This window comes from Trematomus bernacchii, unplaced genomic scaffold, assembly GCF_902827165.1.
Source record: "Trematomus bernacchii unplaced genomic scaffold, fTreBer1.1, whole genome shotgun sequence".
Taxonomy (NCBI): Eukaryota; Metazoa; Chordata; class Actinopteri; order Perciformes; family Nototheniidae; genus Trematomus; species Trematomus bernacchii.
In genome coordinates this window covers 1606040-1623744 of record NW_022987973.1, presented here as the reverse complement: position 1 = coordinate 1623744, position 17705 = coordinate 1606040, and the positions used below count along the sequence as shown (strand labels likewise).

The following is a 17705-nucleotide window of genomic DNA, read 5'->3' as shown; positions in this document are numbered from 1 at the left end:
CACCTCCTCTACTTCAAAGAGCAACCAATATGGTGTGCTAAGGCATCTTTTTTTCATTTAAGTATTTCATTTTATGGGGGAAATGTCCTTTTGTAGTTTGGTACAATGCTCCGCACAACACCACAGGAAAGGATTGAAATACTTGGAGCTGCATTAAAAGTCCTGGTTTTTATTTGTCCGGTTTATTTCCCCCAAAAAGGGTCATTGCTGTCCCAATATCACTTTCTGATTTCCTTATTTGATCACAACAGCACCACCTGAAGCAAAGACGAAGGATTGCATCTGCAGGTCTTTTCTAACCCTTCTAACTGCTAGATAAATACACCATATCTAATCCTGCTCCACTAAAGAATAAGTTTGCTTATTGACAGATTTCTTTGGGATGTTTAAGTCTACCGGGTGTCCGCGGGGTCTTAAAAAGTATTAAAAGTTGATAAATCAAATTAGCGAAAATGGCTATTAAAAAGTATTAAGCGGCATTTTCCAAGGTATTACATTTTGTAGCTTGTTTTCAATAAGTATATAAATTGTCCAAAGAGGTTGTATTCCACAGTCTGCCTGAATGTAATCATTGCGTAGGTGTGTAGTGTGATTCTGTGTAGTTTATTTATGGCATCCCGTTGGATTTGACGTCATCTGAACAGGACATCGCACGCTCACGGCTTGATGGCGCGCGAAGGTCCGTTTATGCCGGTTGTTAAACAACATCGTTATGGGGAAATGCAAGTTTGCGTCCAAATGGTTGAAAGATAAGGAGGAAGGACAATCAATACTGTATATAGTCAAATGTGAGGTAAAGTGTGTCGCCAATGTAACCGGTTAAAACTCCAAGTGGCGATGAGGTCTTAAAATGTATGGAAAGGGTCTTAAAAAAGGTATTACATTTGACTTCAGGATTCCTGCATATACCCTGGTCTAGCTTAAGTACGTATGAGAAGAGTTTGACACGAGAATGTTTCATCATCAATCTGCTGAATGGAGAAAGTGTCTCTGTGCTCGCCTTAAAACTAAGATGTTTTTTGTCCTTGGGTCTTCTTCTAACACACTTGCTCTGTCTGCAGGGTGATAGAGGCGGCGAGCGTGTGCTGCAGAAGAAATGGACGACCTTCCTGAAGGCCCAGCTCCTCTGCTCCCTCCCGGACGACGGCTTCCCCTTCAACATCATCCAGGACATGTTTGTCCTGAAGCCCATGGGAGACAGCTGGGAGAGCACCGTCTTCTATGGCGTCTTCACCTCCCAGTGGTAAGAAACGAGAGGAGGTTCACTTAACGTTGACATACATGTGATGAATCTGATTTATGGAGCTGTCACAGTTTATGTTTATACACAAACACACACACACACCATCTTGAGCCAGATTTTATTTAATATCTGCACGGAAACTTGGCTAGTTGCCTTTTTCCAACTTGGCTCCTCTGAATTTCGAGCAGCTGTAAGAAGCTCAAACACAAGCCCATGCAACCCCAATGTCTAATTAATGTATCAACAAAATAAAGGTTGTAATATGGGAATCATTCAAGTGCCCACTCTACAACTGTTCTCCACACAGAAGCTGCCAGGTAATGAATGACAACTGCAGAAAGCAGGGATTAGGTGAATAAAAAGGGTTGCATGCATTGAAACTGAGGTATAATACATGTCTTATGTTGTCACAGGTATAAAGGAGCATCAGGCAGCTCGGCAGTGTGTGCTTTCACCATGGCCCAGGTGGAGAGAGCCTTCAGCGGGCGCTACCGAGAGGTCAACAGGGAGACGCAGCAGTGGTACACCTACAACCATCCAGTGCCAGAACCACGGCCCGGGGCGGTGAGTGGAGCATGAAATACCCTGTGATAAACATGCAATTCAGCTTATTTTGGTTCAGTCTGTGCATCTGATCTTTCAACTAGCATCAGATTCTATTGAGTCACATGTTTACCATGTCAAATATGTATTTTGTTATCACATTTACAAAACATTTCTGGTTGTTACCGAGGGCTGTTCAACGGGTTGATTTAAAGCAGATGTTCTCCTTTAATCTTCCAAATCTGCTTTCTTGCTGACAGTTAACTCTTCATAATTCCCTGGGGCAAAACAAATGCCTAAAAGCTTAAAACTAGTAGATATTTGCTTAGAAAAACATGTTTACAAACGTATATTAGTCAATGCAGCAGTTTCAAGGTCTGCTATCGTACAAAACTACGTATTTATTCTTTGTTTCCAATGATACCTCACTCCAATCTTAATGTACTTCATAAGTAAAACCAGACACTATTTTGTCTCGTGATTTATACTTCTAGGTCTACTGGGATAAGCAGTAAACCTGGAATTCATAAGTCATATTTCATTTCTAATTTACTCCCTTACAGTGTGTAACCAACCACGCCAGGCAAATGGGTATCCAGTCGTCCTTGCACATGCCCGACAAAGTACTAAACTTCGTCAAGGACCATTTCCTGATGGACAGTGTGATCCGCAGCGCCCCCCTGCTGCTGAAACGCAACGTCCGCTACACACAGATCGCCGTGCACAAGATCCAAGGCATGGAGAGGGCCTACGACGTGCTCTTCATCGGAACAGGTGCGGCTCATTACACAACTACTTATTTATTATTTGTGGGTCTTTCCTTAAAGGTGGGGTAGGTAAGTTTGAGAAACCGGCTCGAGATACACTTTTTGTTATATTCCATGGAATGCTCTTAACATCCCGATAGCAATGAATATCTTAAGTGCTTTGACAAAAAATCCATAAAAAAATGTCATCTGTGGAAGCCGTAATACTGTAAAAAGCACGACCAATTATTTTAGCCGGCCCGGCTAAAATAACTGGATGGCCTACCTGCCTGTCAGCCTTCCATCTGTGCACAAACTTATCTCGTGCCCTCATTGGTCATGTGCGCGTTCGTGTGTGTTGGAGAAGGGGCTCTGTAAGGAAGTGGCAGATTTTCTCCGGTTGTGTATTTTCAAATTCTAGCGCACTCGAGCCGGTTTCTCAAACTTACCTACCCTACCTTTAAATCATCAAAATGAAAAATAACATTACAAGGTATTCTCCCATTATTCTCGAACTTAAACTGTGATTTCACAACAGTAGAAATGGCTTCCTTCCCCTACAAGCTGTCCCCTGCCTACAGTCTAAGTCTCTTCTACTTGTCCCCTGTGTCTCGCAGATGATGGAAAGCTCCATAAAGCCATCAATGCCAACGATAAAATGCACATCATCGAGGAGATGATTCTGTTTCCTGAGCCTCAGCCTGTGCAACACATCGAACTCGATCCTCAGAGGGTAAATCTCACCTCCTAATACTCATCTATAATCATTGTTGTCATACTGGTTTGTGTCAGTTCATTTTTAATGTTATGTTGTTTACCTTTTCTATACGTAAACTCTCAAGTAATAAAATTGCGGAGGAGCTGGATTTACCGGAGCTGGCTACAGGAATTTTCTTTCCACAGCGGCCGGTCCATTGAGTTTTCCTGGAAGCTGTAGCGAGGTCTTAGTTTCTGATCCTCCCTGGCATTTTCCCCGGAGCTACATTTCATTACCTTCCTCCCTTTTATTACATAATGGCCTCTCCCGGGGCAGCCAAACAGCAATCTTATCTAAGATTATGTAATTCCAATATAGTCCAAGATACTTTTGTGAGTATGTTCTTAGCTCCAAATAGGGATATGAGGGACAGACGTAATCCACATGATGTATATCTAATATACTGGTAGATAACATGGCCTAAATATAGTCTGCCGTTTTGGGAAGAGGGTGGCGTAATGTACGTCAGCATCACGTTCATGGAGCAAATGCATTTCTGGATAATAGCACTTCAGCACAATGATACATAATGAGTTAAAAGTGAGGTTAATGTAATGAAGTAAATGACAATGCTCTGTAGAGACCACTTGAGCACCGCTGCCATATGTTTTTGATCACAATCAAATGACTTGGCTGGCATCAAGTAAGAGAACAGCTGGCCAGAGTTAGTACTTTGTTTAGGTTTTATTCTTCTGTTTGTCTTGAGTAATTATTTTGGCATGGTTTATCCTTTTGAAATCAGGATAAGTAACCCAAAGCAGACGTTCTGTTCAGCCCTTTAACCTTTGTGATGAGGAATGAGTATCACATGTGTTTGTCTCATCCGCAGGGTCTGTTGTTTGTGTCGTCAAACTCTGGGCTGGTGGAGGTTCCTGTGGCAAACTGCTCCAACTACCTGAGCTGTGGAGAGTGTGTGTTGTCCCGAGACCCATACTGCGCCTGGACCGGGCGGCTGTGCCGGGACGTCAGGATGGCTCCACCTGACAGGTGAGCGCTCACACACAGACACAAGACACATAAACACAAGACTTGACCAAAGACTCCAGACTTGACTTTATCTTGCCTGAAATAGACTTCTAAATGTATCTGGCCCTCCGTATTAAAACCAAAAGTATCTCTTACTTTGAGTAGTTTATTGACCAGGTGCTTTTTCTTTGAATTTTTACTTTTCATAGGAGCATTTGCGCTTTTACTTAAAGGGGACCTATCATGCAAAATGCACTTTTTGATGTCTTTTATACATCAATATGTGTCCCCGGTGTGTCGGGGAACTCACGCAGCGTCAGAAAATAAAACCCTCTCTCTTTTCCTCCGTACCCAAATCTCTAAAAACGGGGCTACAACGGAGCTGATCCAGATTTGCGTCCGATATGACGTAATATCGGAAATGTGGACCCACGGCCCTATCAGAAACGTTGCTATCAGAAACAATGCCTGACTGTTTTGGATGTAATATGGTCTGTGTTTACATTAGCATCGCTAACACTCAGAGCTAACCTGTACTGCACAGAGCATGTGTGTGAAGAAGCAGGAAATAAAAAGGAACTCACCTTGTGGTATAACCGGCAAGAGAGAAAGCCTTTGAGCTCCATACTGTTTCAGAAATAATCCTTGATAATCCATGATATGGCGTTTCATCACGGCAGTAGCTGCCGGTAGAATCTCCCGCATGAGCTCAGCCCCCTCCTTTTCTTTTGTATCAATTCTTTTTTTGGGTGATCTGTTTGGTATTTTGAGCAAAACCCTTCATAGACATGTTTTTTATATATTTTTATATATCTGAGACCTATGCTATTACCTAAAAATAGCATGATAGGTGCACTTTAAAGTGAAGATTGTTAGTACTCATCTCTTTGAAGTCAATTAATTTCAACTTCCAGCTTTGACAGTACATCCATCTTTTCTAGAAAGGTATTCTAGTTGAGTATTTCTTTAGGTGATTTAGTTGCAAGTTATCAATTAAACTTCCTTGCTTATCACCAGTGCACTGCATTGCATTCAGGCGTTGACATTTGGACAATTTGGAACCATCATTTGGTTCCAAATTGATGAATATTTGGAAAAGCTTTTTTTCACACATTTTGAAGTACAGGTATTAAAACATCCTTTTCAGGTTACTTAAAAGACCCAAACAAAGACATACAAATGCATGCAAAGTTCCTATTGATTTTGTTGACTAGCAAGCTTTTAAAAGAAGATTGTTTTCTTAGTCATGCTGATGGAGCTGTACTTCAGGTGAAACAATGACAGACTTACAGAGGGTTACACAACTGCAGCAGGTTCCTCTCATTACAGCTGCCATCCCTCACACTGTTGTTTTTGTGGTGTGTGTTGTCTCAGTCACTGGCAGCAGGATGTGGAGGAGGCGGACACATCAGCAATCTGTAACCGGACGATCCCCAGCGCCAGAGCTGCCCGACCAGCCGCTTCTCGTGAGTGGGCGCTCTTTGTGTAGTGCTCTGTAATTAAAGTGTTTTTACCTACTGGACACCACAACAACACAAATATTAGCTTATTTGTATGAGTGCAGGTAAAAGCAAACACTTCTCTGTGTAACTATTCACTTTAATTATCATCTTAATATGCAGTCATATATATACTGTTTAATACAGTAAATAATTCCGTAACCACAAAAATCTCTTTCTCTCTCATCTAAAAAAAAAACACACAGATTCTTTATGAGGAAAATGTGTTTATTTGCTTATTTTATAAAGCAAAAATAGGCCGGGCACATGAGGAAATCTGTGACTGCTGTATTTGAGTCTGCCTCCTTTTAAAATGACTGACGGAGTGCTCTACCTCCCCTGATAGTGTGTGATATTTTTAATTAGCACCTATGGGAAATATAAACTCAATAAATAGTTCCATCTTTTAAAACTGCCGGTACCCCAGGTGGTACGATTGAGGTTAAACAAATATAGTACAACATGTTTATTTGTGAGCTTTAAAGGTGCTAGTAGGCAGGTTGTGTTACCTCTGGATAGAGCAAGACTTGTAACGCTGTTTTGTCTCTAGCCTTTAAACAGACAAATGTGAAAAGGCTCAAGATTTGAACTGTTCCTTACGGTTTAATGAACTGAAACTTTAGGTCATTTAAAGCTTTATTGTCTCCTTTTTTCATACGTATTTATAGGTGGCTCCCAATGCAAGCTCATCACACTCCCAATCAACACTTTCAAAGTCCTGCCCTGTAAGTCGCGGTCCAACCTGGCGCAGAGGAGGTGGAGCTACAGTGACGCGGCCAGCCAGTTCCTGTACGCCACTCCAGAGGGAAACCTGGTGGTGGTGGCGCAGGCCGACAGGGTGGAGACCTACGAGTGCTGGTCCGAAGAGGAGGGTTTCCGCCAGCTGTTGGCCAACTACTGTGTGAGGGCGGAGCCTCGCCAGGAGAGCACCACTCTGATTGGTCACTCGCGCACCCCGCACATTGAGCGAGAGGAGAGCATCATCCTGCCGGGCGAGGCTCGCTCGGGGCAGGTCCTCCACACCAAGACGTACTGGAACGAGCTGATCGTGGTGTGCGCCCTGCTGGCCTTCTCCCTCGTGGTCTTCTCCCTGTTCGTCATCTACAGGAACCGAGATCACATGAAGTCCATGCTGAAGCAAGGCGAGTGCCCTAACATGCAGCAGAAGAAGCCGAGGATTGTGGGAAAGCCCGCTGAGAGCTTACCCCTAAACGGTAGCACCATCCCCGTTTCCACTTCTGATCACAAGGGCTACCAGACGTTAAACGACAACTACATCTGCAGCACGCCCACGCACGAGTCCTCGCCCGATAACAGCAAGAGCTTCTCCGAGGCCTCCGACAGGCGGCCGCTCAATGTGAAGGAGAGCCACGTGGAGTATTCCCCGACCTGCCCCCGGCCCAGAGTGAGGCTAGGCTCCGAGATCAAAGACTCTATCGTATGAGAGCACAGTGTTCGCTAAAAAAAAGTTGCCCCCCTGTATCTCCATGAGGGATACAGGCCGCCGAGCAAAGGAGAGGAGACCCTGACATCCCTCTACATCACAGCACATCCTTTATTTTAGTCATCTTTTGTTCTGTGATCAATGCGGAGGTCATTTCTTTAACCATTTCCACTCCCAAGCCAGAGGTTGGTCTGGTGCGATGCATAAGGCAGGCCCAGGATCAACAGTCATGGCAGCTGCTCAGAATATAACTCTTTGTCATTCTCACGGCCACTGATGTGTGTGAGGCTGGGCAATACGAGGAAGAAAAACACCAGAGTAACTAGAAGACCTTCTTCTGATATCAATATTTATCACCATATTACTTAAGGTATGCAAGATCCAACATTAAAATGTCTACTTAATGTCAATTAAATGACATTATAAAATAATTTATGAATATTGATAGGTTTCCCAGCCTTATTTAAGTACCTGTAACCTAACACATGCTCTGCAGAAGATGTACTTCTGTTATTATGCACACTAGAACCAAGCTACAGCTACATGGTCACCAAGAGTTCAGGTTTAGGAGAATATATCATTTTTTGCATATTCATTTATGATCCATCGTTATGGAAGTCAAGAGCACATGTGTTCCCTTTTTGCTGAATAAATGCCATGAGTGTATGAGGATCAAGATGATGAGAGATGAGGCTGATCAGGAGAAGACGCCACATGCTCTTGGAAAAAACATTAAAAGGACTATAACTAAAAGAAAGATGATCATAAGTTATGCTCCAGGGCCTAAATACTGACATTTACCTCCTGAATGTATGTTGTTGTTGTTGTTGTTGTTCAAAGGATCATTTACACATCACCCCACCATGGACGATTAGGGACCCTGTTGCTCTACATCTCTGAGGCAGCCATGTTCTTCAGTATTAACCTGCAGGTACCATGATGGGCTCTTAAAATAAATATGGAAAAGAGACCTGACATTGTTACGTCAGTCAAGGCGGACTTTACAAGCACAGAGAGCCAAGAAAAGAAAAAAAGGAACGTCCACAACCCCTCCATCTTCAGGGCAGCAGCAAAATCATCATGTGCACTGTGCCAAAAAAAACAACTTGATTGTCTTATCTAATGCAATAGTGCCATTCTGTTATGACCACTCCATGCTTTGCGTTAGCATTGATCACTGTCGAAGAGCACATGGTGGAGGAACCAGAAGTGGGTTTCACAAAAGTGGCACTAATAATAAACAAATGTGAAGTGCACAGATGGACATTTCTCGAAGACTGTTAGCTCATGACGAACTTTTCAGACTGTGTTGAGCAAAAATAATTGACGTTCATGGAGAATCTGAACTGGGGCCAAAGGAGGAAGGTTTCTTCATGTGAACACTTGTCTCGCGGTTGTCAGGTGAGAAAATATTCCAGTTTTTCCTTTAGCTACCCTTAAAGGACTTATTTGCCTTCTTACTATACACTGAAACATACAGGTACAACTAGTTTGACGAGCGCTAAAAACACAAACTGTTCATCTAAGCGCCAATAACTCAAAATGAACAACTATTAATAACTGTCTCTGTAGTGTAGGGATGATATTTCATGTTATCTTTTCCACACTGCAGCTGCACTATGTAGTGATGTAGTTGCACAGAGCGCTGTATAGGCTCAATATAACCCCCCCCCCGCCTCCCCAGCAGGTTACATTTCTAACATACATGGCGTTCCCCGCACTCAGTCAGATGTCATTGCGATGGTAATGTGAAAGCACAAGTAATCAGGGTCTTGAATACCTACAGGTTTGCACATGTCAATAAAATCAGAGCGTACTCTACTGAGAGACATGAGGTGTAGCTGCTGAGGAAAATGATTTGTAGAAATCACAGGGACCAGTGCAGCCATGACGAACACATTGCACCCACATAGCTTGGACTTTTGAGACTTAACAAGCAGAATTTCCCAAAGATGTAGGATGCTGATTGTGTTGTGTAAATCTGAAAGAGAAACATTTACACGGCCATAGAGACGATATGGCACCACATGTCTTAGAATACATCGCCAATTCACTGTATTGATCAAGTAAGCCTACAGTATATATTCCAGTATCAAACAGAATAAACCTTTTTGCTATGAACAACACTGAGCAGATGACGAAGTGTTATGTAACTGCTACAAGTTGACAAAGTAATTGCACAGCATACTGCGCAACAGTGGTCAGTGTTTCCTTTTTCGTTCGATTTTGTTGTGTATATACAGTATCTGTGCTTAATATTGTGTGTTTTTCAAGGGACCTTGTGCAAGATGTGTTGTAGAGATAGTCTTTAAACTAGAGAGTGAACACTGCTGATATTTTGTTTTCATAGTGCTTTACTGCCTACTTCAGCAAACATTTCCAATCTTGCACACAAGACAGTACATTTCTTACCATGCTGTTAGATCAGCACTTGGGCTGGTTTTCATCAAGCATGTCAAAGCAGGAGGAGTATCTGTTGTTTATATTTGTCAAACTCAATTAGAGGTGCAGTGTGATGTAGTAGGATGAGCATTCACTTTTTTGCTGAGAGTCAGATGAGAAGATAGATGCTAACCTTAGCTTAACTTAGCATACAGAATGAAAATGAGGAAAAGGGCTACCATGGCTCTGTCCAAAAGTAAAAAAAAACTGTTAAGTAACACCCAGACGTTGTGTTGAGGTTGCCAGAAAACCTCAACACAACGTCACTCCTCACGGCCAGGAACTAGCCCGGCAGATAACTCTCTGTAAAACCTCAATGCCCCACTTTCTCACAGTTTTTTTGCAGTGACAAACACAAGGTACATTTTAGAGTGGCTGGTATGCACATTTTGCCTCGTTGAACATCATTTCCTCAATGTTCTAGTCTTTGCGCTGAGCCTGTTGGCTTATATTCACCATAAAGACATCAATTGTGTTTCTTCTCATCTTACTCTTTGCAAAACAAACTAATGCATGTATTTCTCAAACATTCTACCTTCGATTTAATCTTTTTAGCTGTGGCTAACCAAATAAACAAGAGTAAAGCCTTTTCCAACAGATGCATAACAATAATATCAGCCTCTAAGAGCCTTGGCCCAGAGCATTGTTTGACATCACTGCTAAATCAGATTTTCTGAACTGTATAACATTTCTCTGGAGACAGAAAACCCTGCTTTCAGATGCTTGGTGGATAACCTCACTGCATATTTTCAAAATGCCTTTAGATGAAGTTGCTCTGCCTTTAGCCACGTGCCACATCGAGCTCTACCCAGCAGTGACCTCACCACCGGAGATGTGGTGAAGGCCGTGATTGTAGCCCTCCGTGGGCACACTTAACTCAACAACACTACACGGGTCAACAGTAGATTTTACATGCCACCATTACCTGCAAACTATAGGACCTGGAGCCGCTCAAAATGTTGTACTATTCTGCGCATTGTGTCAGACGTTATACTGTGCATATAGGAAACATCTTTCTGTAGAGGTCAATATTTAAGAATTATACTATTTGACCTAATGCCAAAAAAGTAAATAATGTGTCATGAATGCATATTTATTAATGACAAGCTTTTCACAAAAAAAGTCAATAATAACCTGGTGAATGATGCTTCATTTTGAGTGGCTCCTCAGTAATGCAACATACTGTACAGGACATGAATGTAGCCAACTATAACATGTTTTGTAGAGCATCTACAGCGGTGTATTTTCCTAGGAAGGCCGCTTCAGTAGGCAATCCATTGCAACACCATATTAGGATTTTGTTCAAACGGTCATACTACAATGAAACGGCACAATAGAAGTAATTAATCATTTGTGCTGCACGATGTTGTGCTGCAGTAAGATGCAAGCACAGCTCCAAATCCTCCGTATCGGCTCAGCCATGAGACACAGCGGCGCTTTGCCTCAGCGTACTGAACAACATAAGCTTAGTTGACTGAATAACTATTAGACAAATGTGGTCTTGCCTGCATGATTTCCTTTTTTATTTGTTGTGTACAAATAACATTGTGAACTGTATTTTTTGTATCATTGAGATTGTGACTGTTGTTTTTATTATATTGTACATAAAAAGCACTTTATTTTAATTTTTTAAGATAAATGAATAAAATACATGTTTTGAAAAAAGTGTGAGTGTATTTTAATTTGTAGTTTGCAGCCAAGTCGTTGAATTTGACATATAAGGCATGTGTTGATTGATTGATACATTTGATTTCAAAGTAAAATAAATAATTACAAAACAAAACAAATGTTGCAGTGCATAGTCATGTAAGAAAAATCAAAACAGAAAATGACATTTACAACAGCATTAGCAACATAAACAGTCCCACATCTAGTGTTCGACAAGGAGTGAGAAGAAGTATAATTTATTTAATCTCACCCCCTTGTCCCTAAATGATTTATTTATAATCTATAATCTGCAATAATTGTCATTATTATGAATTATTATTGTTATTATTAATCTTCTTTACCTGTTGATTGACATATATACATATACACATGTACATACACACATACATACACACACATACACATATATACATATACGCACATATACATATACACACCTACATACTCACACATACACATAGTCAAACACCTTCCCCATCCCTGCACCTCGAGAAAATAATTTCTCTGTATTTCCTCTTGAACTGGTTAATGTCTGGACATCGCTTTAGCTCCACATTCACACTGTTCCATAGTCTGTTTTATGAATAATACAATAATAAATATACTATTTATATATGGTCTATTTATTTGAATATCTTATTTATTTAACATTAGCATTACCTCAATTGCATTTTTGCAGTTTTTGTAATCCAATTGAATCATGCCTGAACATCTATCTACAATTTAGTAGTTCATTAAATACATGTTCTGCTCTTAATATTTTATTTGTAAAGTCTGTGTGTACATCTAAATTAGGTTATTTAAAAATGTTAGATGTATTTATTTATTTATTTGGAACTTAATTGTATTTCCATTTCTCCATAGTGAAGTTGTGCTTGCATTAGCTGATGGGCTACAGCTGCTTCATTTTAGTGTGTGCCCCCTGTGGCTCATTGTTAAGCTGCCTGGCTGCCAGCTGACTTGAAACCTCCCTCCACATCCATGCAGGTGTGCAGTATGGGAATGTATTTATCTGACACACTACATAACATCGGACAGTGATGGCTTGAGCTCTTCTCACCCCAGTTACAGAGCATTCAGTTTGCTGAACACTGTTTCAGAGGGCAGCCCTGTCATAAACGTCAGCTGTGGGAATCAATACATTCAGCCATTTATAGACACTGTGTAGCTGCGTCCAGTGTTGAATGTTTACACAGAATGGACAGAGGGACGATGACACTGTTTGATCTGTGTACAGCACAGGGTGTCTTTCCAGAGGTTAGTGTCACTTTGTTTGTAAACATGAACTAGTTTCAGTCAGAGGTTAAACTAATACACAGGATAGACTTTTACACAATAATCCAACTTTCTAAAACCAAATCAAGCATGAAAAACAATTAAGTAAGCCCTTACAATATAAATGGGATCTAATTATGTCTAATAAAGATCAGTTCAGAGATGTTTGACCTTCATTCTGACATCAGTCTAAATTCTCCAAATATTAAACTCTGATCTAGAAACCACTTTCCCCATCAGTTAATTGTAACCTTGAAACCTCACCCTTGTCTGCCAGCACTGTCAAATTGTACATCAACATCAAATTCCATGTTGTTTTTGATGACGAATTCACAATAATCTACTGAAATAGTGATGAGTAGCAAAACAAGCTCGGGAAATGGTATAACGACAACACGAACACCTTCACTGAGTCCTCTGTCTCAACGTTATGTGCTTGCATCAGGACATGTAATTATAGCCCACCTTAACAACAGCATGAACCCACAGTCATCTGTTCTCAGACCCTAAACCTGCCTCAACATGGACGAGATGTTCTGCAGGAGACTCTGCTGGGACAGGACAGTGCACTGTGAATAAATCTCACCTTATTGATGTCCTAACACCCCTGCTGAGACAGAGATCAGCTGCCAGCAGGAATGACAACAGGCCTCCCCCCTCACACACTGCCCATGTGTGTGAAATCTCTCATGGTCTTTGCATACAGTTGAGACCCAGAGACAGTGACTCAGGTTGAATTAAAACAAAAGGTTTCTCTTTTGTCACAAACCCATTTTATTCTCTTTCTGTTCTTCTGGATCTGGCTAAATCTAAACGTATTCTCTCTCTTTTAACGCTCTGTGACAGATCTCATTTACTTTCGACACAAGCCGCTCATCGACTGTCACCGAGCATTTAATGAAGAGCAAAGACGGTAATTTGCTATTCATTATTAACAAATCACTGCGCTGTGAAAAGAGCCTTTTGTTTGGCCTTGAAAACAATTACAGTCAGCCTGCATTTCATTGCATATTTCATGGCGACGCTTCGTTGATAGTGAAATTGAAAAGCAGATTTCGTTTTCACGGTCAGTGAAAGGATTGAAGATCTTCTAAATCAGGCCGAAGCCAACTTCCCGGGTCACTCACCATCTCATCGCTCTTCAGCATTGTCTATTCATGTGATAGTTAATATTGTTGAATGGATGATTATGCTTCCCTCCTCTGGTAATAACCCAAAACATTTCCTAATTAAGGAGAATCTTCATCCAGAAATAGAAATGACACGTATTTCTGTTATGTAACGATGTGAGAGCGTACTATAATTAAAATTCAACCTTCTTTTCTACTCCTTTTTATATCACTTGGGGAATAGTTTAATACCTTGGGAAATATGCTAATTCATTTTCTCCAATTTCTATATGATAGATATGAAGTTACAGCCAGCAGGCATTTAGCTTAGCTTAGCATAAGATTGGAAATGGTCGAAACAGCTAGCCTGGCTCTGTCCAAAGGTAACAAAATCCACTTATGAGTGATCTCAAAGCTCACTAATTAACATGTTACATCAGACAAAGTGTAGAAAATGGCTATTATCCATTTTACAGGTGATAAAGTGCGGTACTATTTATTGGCAGTAACTTCCTGGGATCTCCACACAATCAGCAGAAACCTGCAGAGGCCAAAAAAAGGCAATTACCCTAAAAGTCTATTTTTTAAAGCTTTTTTTTACTAATAACTGTTAAAAATGTAGCTTTAATTCAGCAGCTTTTGTGTCTTTTTTGGGTGGAAGGTTACAAACTATTGCATGAACTCCAAGCATTGTGTGTAAAATGTGCTTTTAGGATTGTATTTTCATATGAAACTGTTTACAACCACATCTTAGCCAATCAGAGGCCAATTATTTAGCTCTAAAAAACAATTATTTATTACACTTTTCATGGAGACACATATGCATCATACTGTACGTTTGAACATGCACACAAGAAGCAGTCATAAAAACATGAAGCAGGGCAGGAAAAGTCAAATGATTCAAGCAGCATACTGTACGGTACCGACTTCAAAGCATTGAATGATGTTATCCTTCTGTTCAATTAAACTTTTAGTGTCAATATAGAATTATATAGACATGTGGTATTAAAATGACGATTGTGCTACTAAATATTTACGAATACATCAAATGTAATTAGCATTGGGCAAAGCTGATTTAAAACGCAGCAGAGTGAGACACATCTTAGGGGGATTACAGCAATCTAATCTGTTATAGTTGATGTATATACCTCCTTCTCCATCATGATTTAAGTATGAAGAGACGGCTCTGTGATAAACATTGTGTAGTGGGAGCTGGTTTCATGTTTTATAACATCCAGCACTCTGCTTCATTATCTAAGTGGTAGCAGCAGAGCAGTGTCACAGATTTATGCTTTTCAGAAACCATCATGACTAAAACACTGTACTGTCTTCACCTTCAGCGTGATGAAACTATAATACCTGCCTGTGGTTATATTCATCGTCCACATGATGAACACGATTGGCAAGTCTGGCTTTATTACATTTTCAAAAGTGTGATTCAGATGGGGAAATGATGTGATGATGAAGTGAGAAAAGGCCAGAATACAGGAGGATAGTGTTATTGTAAGTGGATTTAGGATACCCTAAGGAACTAAATCCTTATCACAGCAGCAGTCTGGAGGAGGTACAATCTGGGGAATTGGGTTTCCGGACACTCTCAGGGACTACTTTATCCCCGGGGTCAAAATGTAGTTTTTTTTAACCTTGTTTTCTAGCAGTGGACATGCAGACTCACACCTGAGCTGCAGAGCACAACCATAGAGTTACACTGTTGGGGACTGACCTCGTAATAAGGGGGTAGCATAGCTGAGTTGTGTGTGTGGTGAAGTGTTGGATCTTAAAGAAACCACCAAGGCTGGAACAAAATGTAGCTACCAGATCCGTATTTGACCCTATCTTTTTGTGGTCTTTGACTTGAGTTTTTTTCAATATACATTGACAGCTTCTATTTGACCTATATGTCTATACCACACAGTAGAAGCTGACTGGATTTCTAATGTGCAAATGTTTAAATAGGATTTGACTTTTCTTCGATTAAATAACCACACTCTTGCTTGCTGTGGAGTAATGTTAAGCCATATTTAACATGTAAAGCCAAGCAGCTACAGTTCATTGTTGTCCATCTTCTCCCCAATTTGCACTTTAACACTTGACTATTCAACATCATAAATAGCGTAGCATCAGCTCTGCTACAACAATGCATGTTCATGCAGCGCTGCTCCCCTATCTCAACAGATCCAGCAGAGAAGGCATAAAGAGACGAGGCTTCTTGTATGAATTTAATTAGACGAGCTGACTTGCCTTTTCTTTGCATTCTGCGTCTCTCATTACCACTGACGTCCTTTCTTGGTCTGATGTAAGAAAACTTGCCAGAACCCACAGTCAGTGTGTTGGGCCTTATGCTGGAATTTAAGGGAGATCTAGTCCAAGCTGTAAGCAGAGTATCGTGGATGATAGCGGATAAGGTTTGAATTTTCTTGAATATAAGCAACTTGCTGATGGTGCATTTGTTCCTCATTGCTATTCAGCTTTTCAGCTTCTTCCCCTGGAATCTGAGATGGAAAAAGGCTAAACTGATGACTTAATTATACACCCTGTAATCTGAGAACTGAGGAAAAACTCACTGGATTTCAGTAAGTAGACACATAGCTTATTGACTAAAAATAGGCTGAGCTGTAGCTTAAAAATGTTATAAAACATCTGCAATATGCACTTTGTGCTTGAACACGACAGTCATAAAAATGTGTACTTCATGACAATAGTAAGAAAGCTTTTTCACTTCAAAAGGCCTTTAAATCCTTATTTGACACATAACTTCAACAGTGTGCTTTTAAAACTGGCTTAACAAATAGGGGACACCCATGACCAAACAATTGATCTGCTTTCTAAAAAATCCGATTCACTTGTTCAGTTAGAATAATATAAAAAATACCTTGATGTGTGCTTCCCTCTAGTGGTCATACAATGCCACTGAGGTGTTGTTCTGTCTGCTGGTACACTTCTATTTACAGTCAATTTGGCAGACTCTAGTGTTACACAACCCAGACAGACAGAAGAGAGATTAATCGTTTCCTAAACCACACGTTGTGTTGGCAGGATGTTATGTCTCATGTTATTTATGGAAAATAGGACTTCAAATAAGAGATATTCTGTACAACTCTTCCACTAACATTTAACCATTTAAGGAAAACTGTTGAATGCAACTACGTACTTTGTTCTCTAAGGCAGGAACATGATCATAAATCAAGCCAATTAAATATGAAACCAAACTGCAGTTGTGAAAACAGTTTTTTTTTAGGTTGTCTTTGTAAGGTGTCTGGCTGCTATACTGACCCTGATACTGGATGTAAGTCTTCTGCTCGTGTTCGACAGGAGCCCACTTGAATTTGTCTGCATAGTACGGTGGCCTATTATATTTCCCGGGGTGTACACATTGCCGAGGCTTACATTGATGTAAGTAGGTCATGAGCATACTGTTCTGTACCTGACATTGCTTTATTTATAGATTTGAGATGTTTATATGCAGGGAAGGTCTAACATGTTTCAAGGGCCTGGGAATAATTATATTTAAAATCCGAAACAGCAATTATTCACCTTTTGTTTGTCGAGACACTTTTCGCAATGTTTTTTAAGACACTGACTGAAAGCAAGAAGTGAAATAATCTAAATATAAAATAACATTGAGGAAGATCTAGTAAGTAATAGTTCATTTAGTGGCGATTCCTTATGTTCCCTGTCATATTACATTTTATATTTAAATTGCATTTCAATGTGATGCCAATTTAAAAAATACTACCTGATGTAACAGTCATCTATTCAATATGTTTCTACCTGTGCTAATGTGTTGTCATTTTGCTCATGGGTTTGTCTTTCTGTGCTCTTGTATGTTTTCTTTTACCAGGGACTACAGATAAAAAAAATGAGACCCTAAATCTGGCAAATTCACAAGAAGGACTGAAGTGCTCATGTTAATTGATGTGCATTGTCCCTTCTTAAATACTAATACAAAAGCTCCCAAAAGTATTGCGTGTCATGTCAAAATATAACACCAACCATCAGAATACAAGAAAGCA

General features: G+C 40.4%; 1 protein-coding gene across 2 annotated transcripts in view; it reads left to right on the top strand.

Annotated features, from left to right (window-relative positions):
* The window catches only part of LOC117471481 (semaphorin-4B-like), a 65234-nt gene extending 53904 nt beyond the window's left edge, over positions 1-11330 (top strand). Inside the window, exons 9-15 of one of the 2 annotated variants that reach the window (XM_034116537.1) lie at positions 1062-1243; positions 1657-1807; positions 2350-2560; positions 3150-3265; positions 4119-4276; positions 5630-5721; positions 6423-11330. In XM_034116537.1, coding sequence (XP_033972428.1) covers positions 1062-1243; positions 1657-1807; positions 2350-2560; positions 3150-3265; positions 4119-4276; positions 5630-5721; positions 6423-7198 — 1686 coding nt within the window. In that variant the 3' untranslated portion in view covers positions 7199-11330. The remainder of the gene's footprint in view (positions 1-1061; positions 1244-1656; positions 1808-2349; positions 2561-3149; positions 3266-4118; positions 4277-5629; positions 5722-6422) is intronic. The other variant, XM_034116538.1, reaches the window with a different exon arrangement.
* Positions 11331-17705: the final 6375 nt, after the last annotated feature.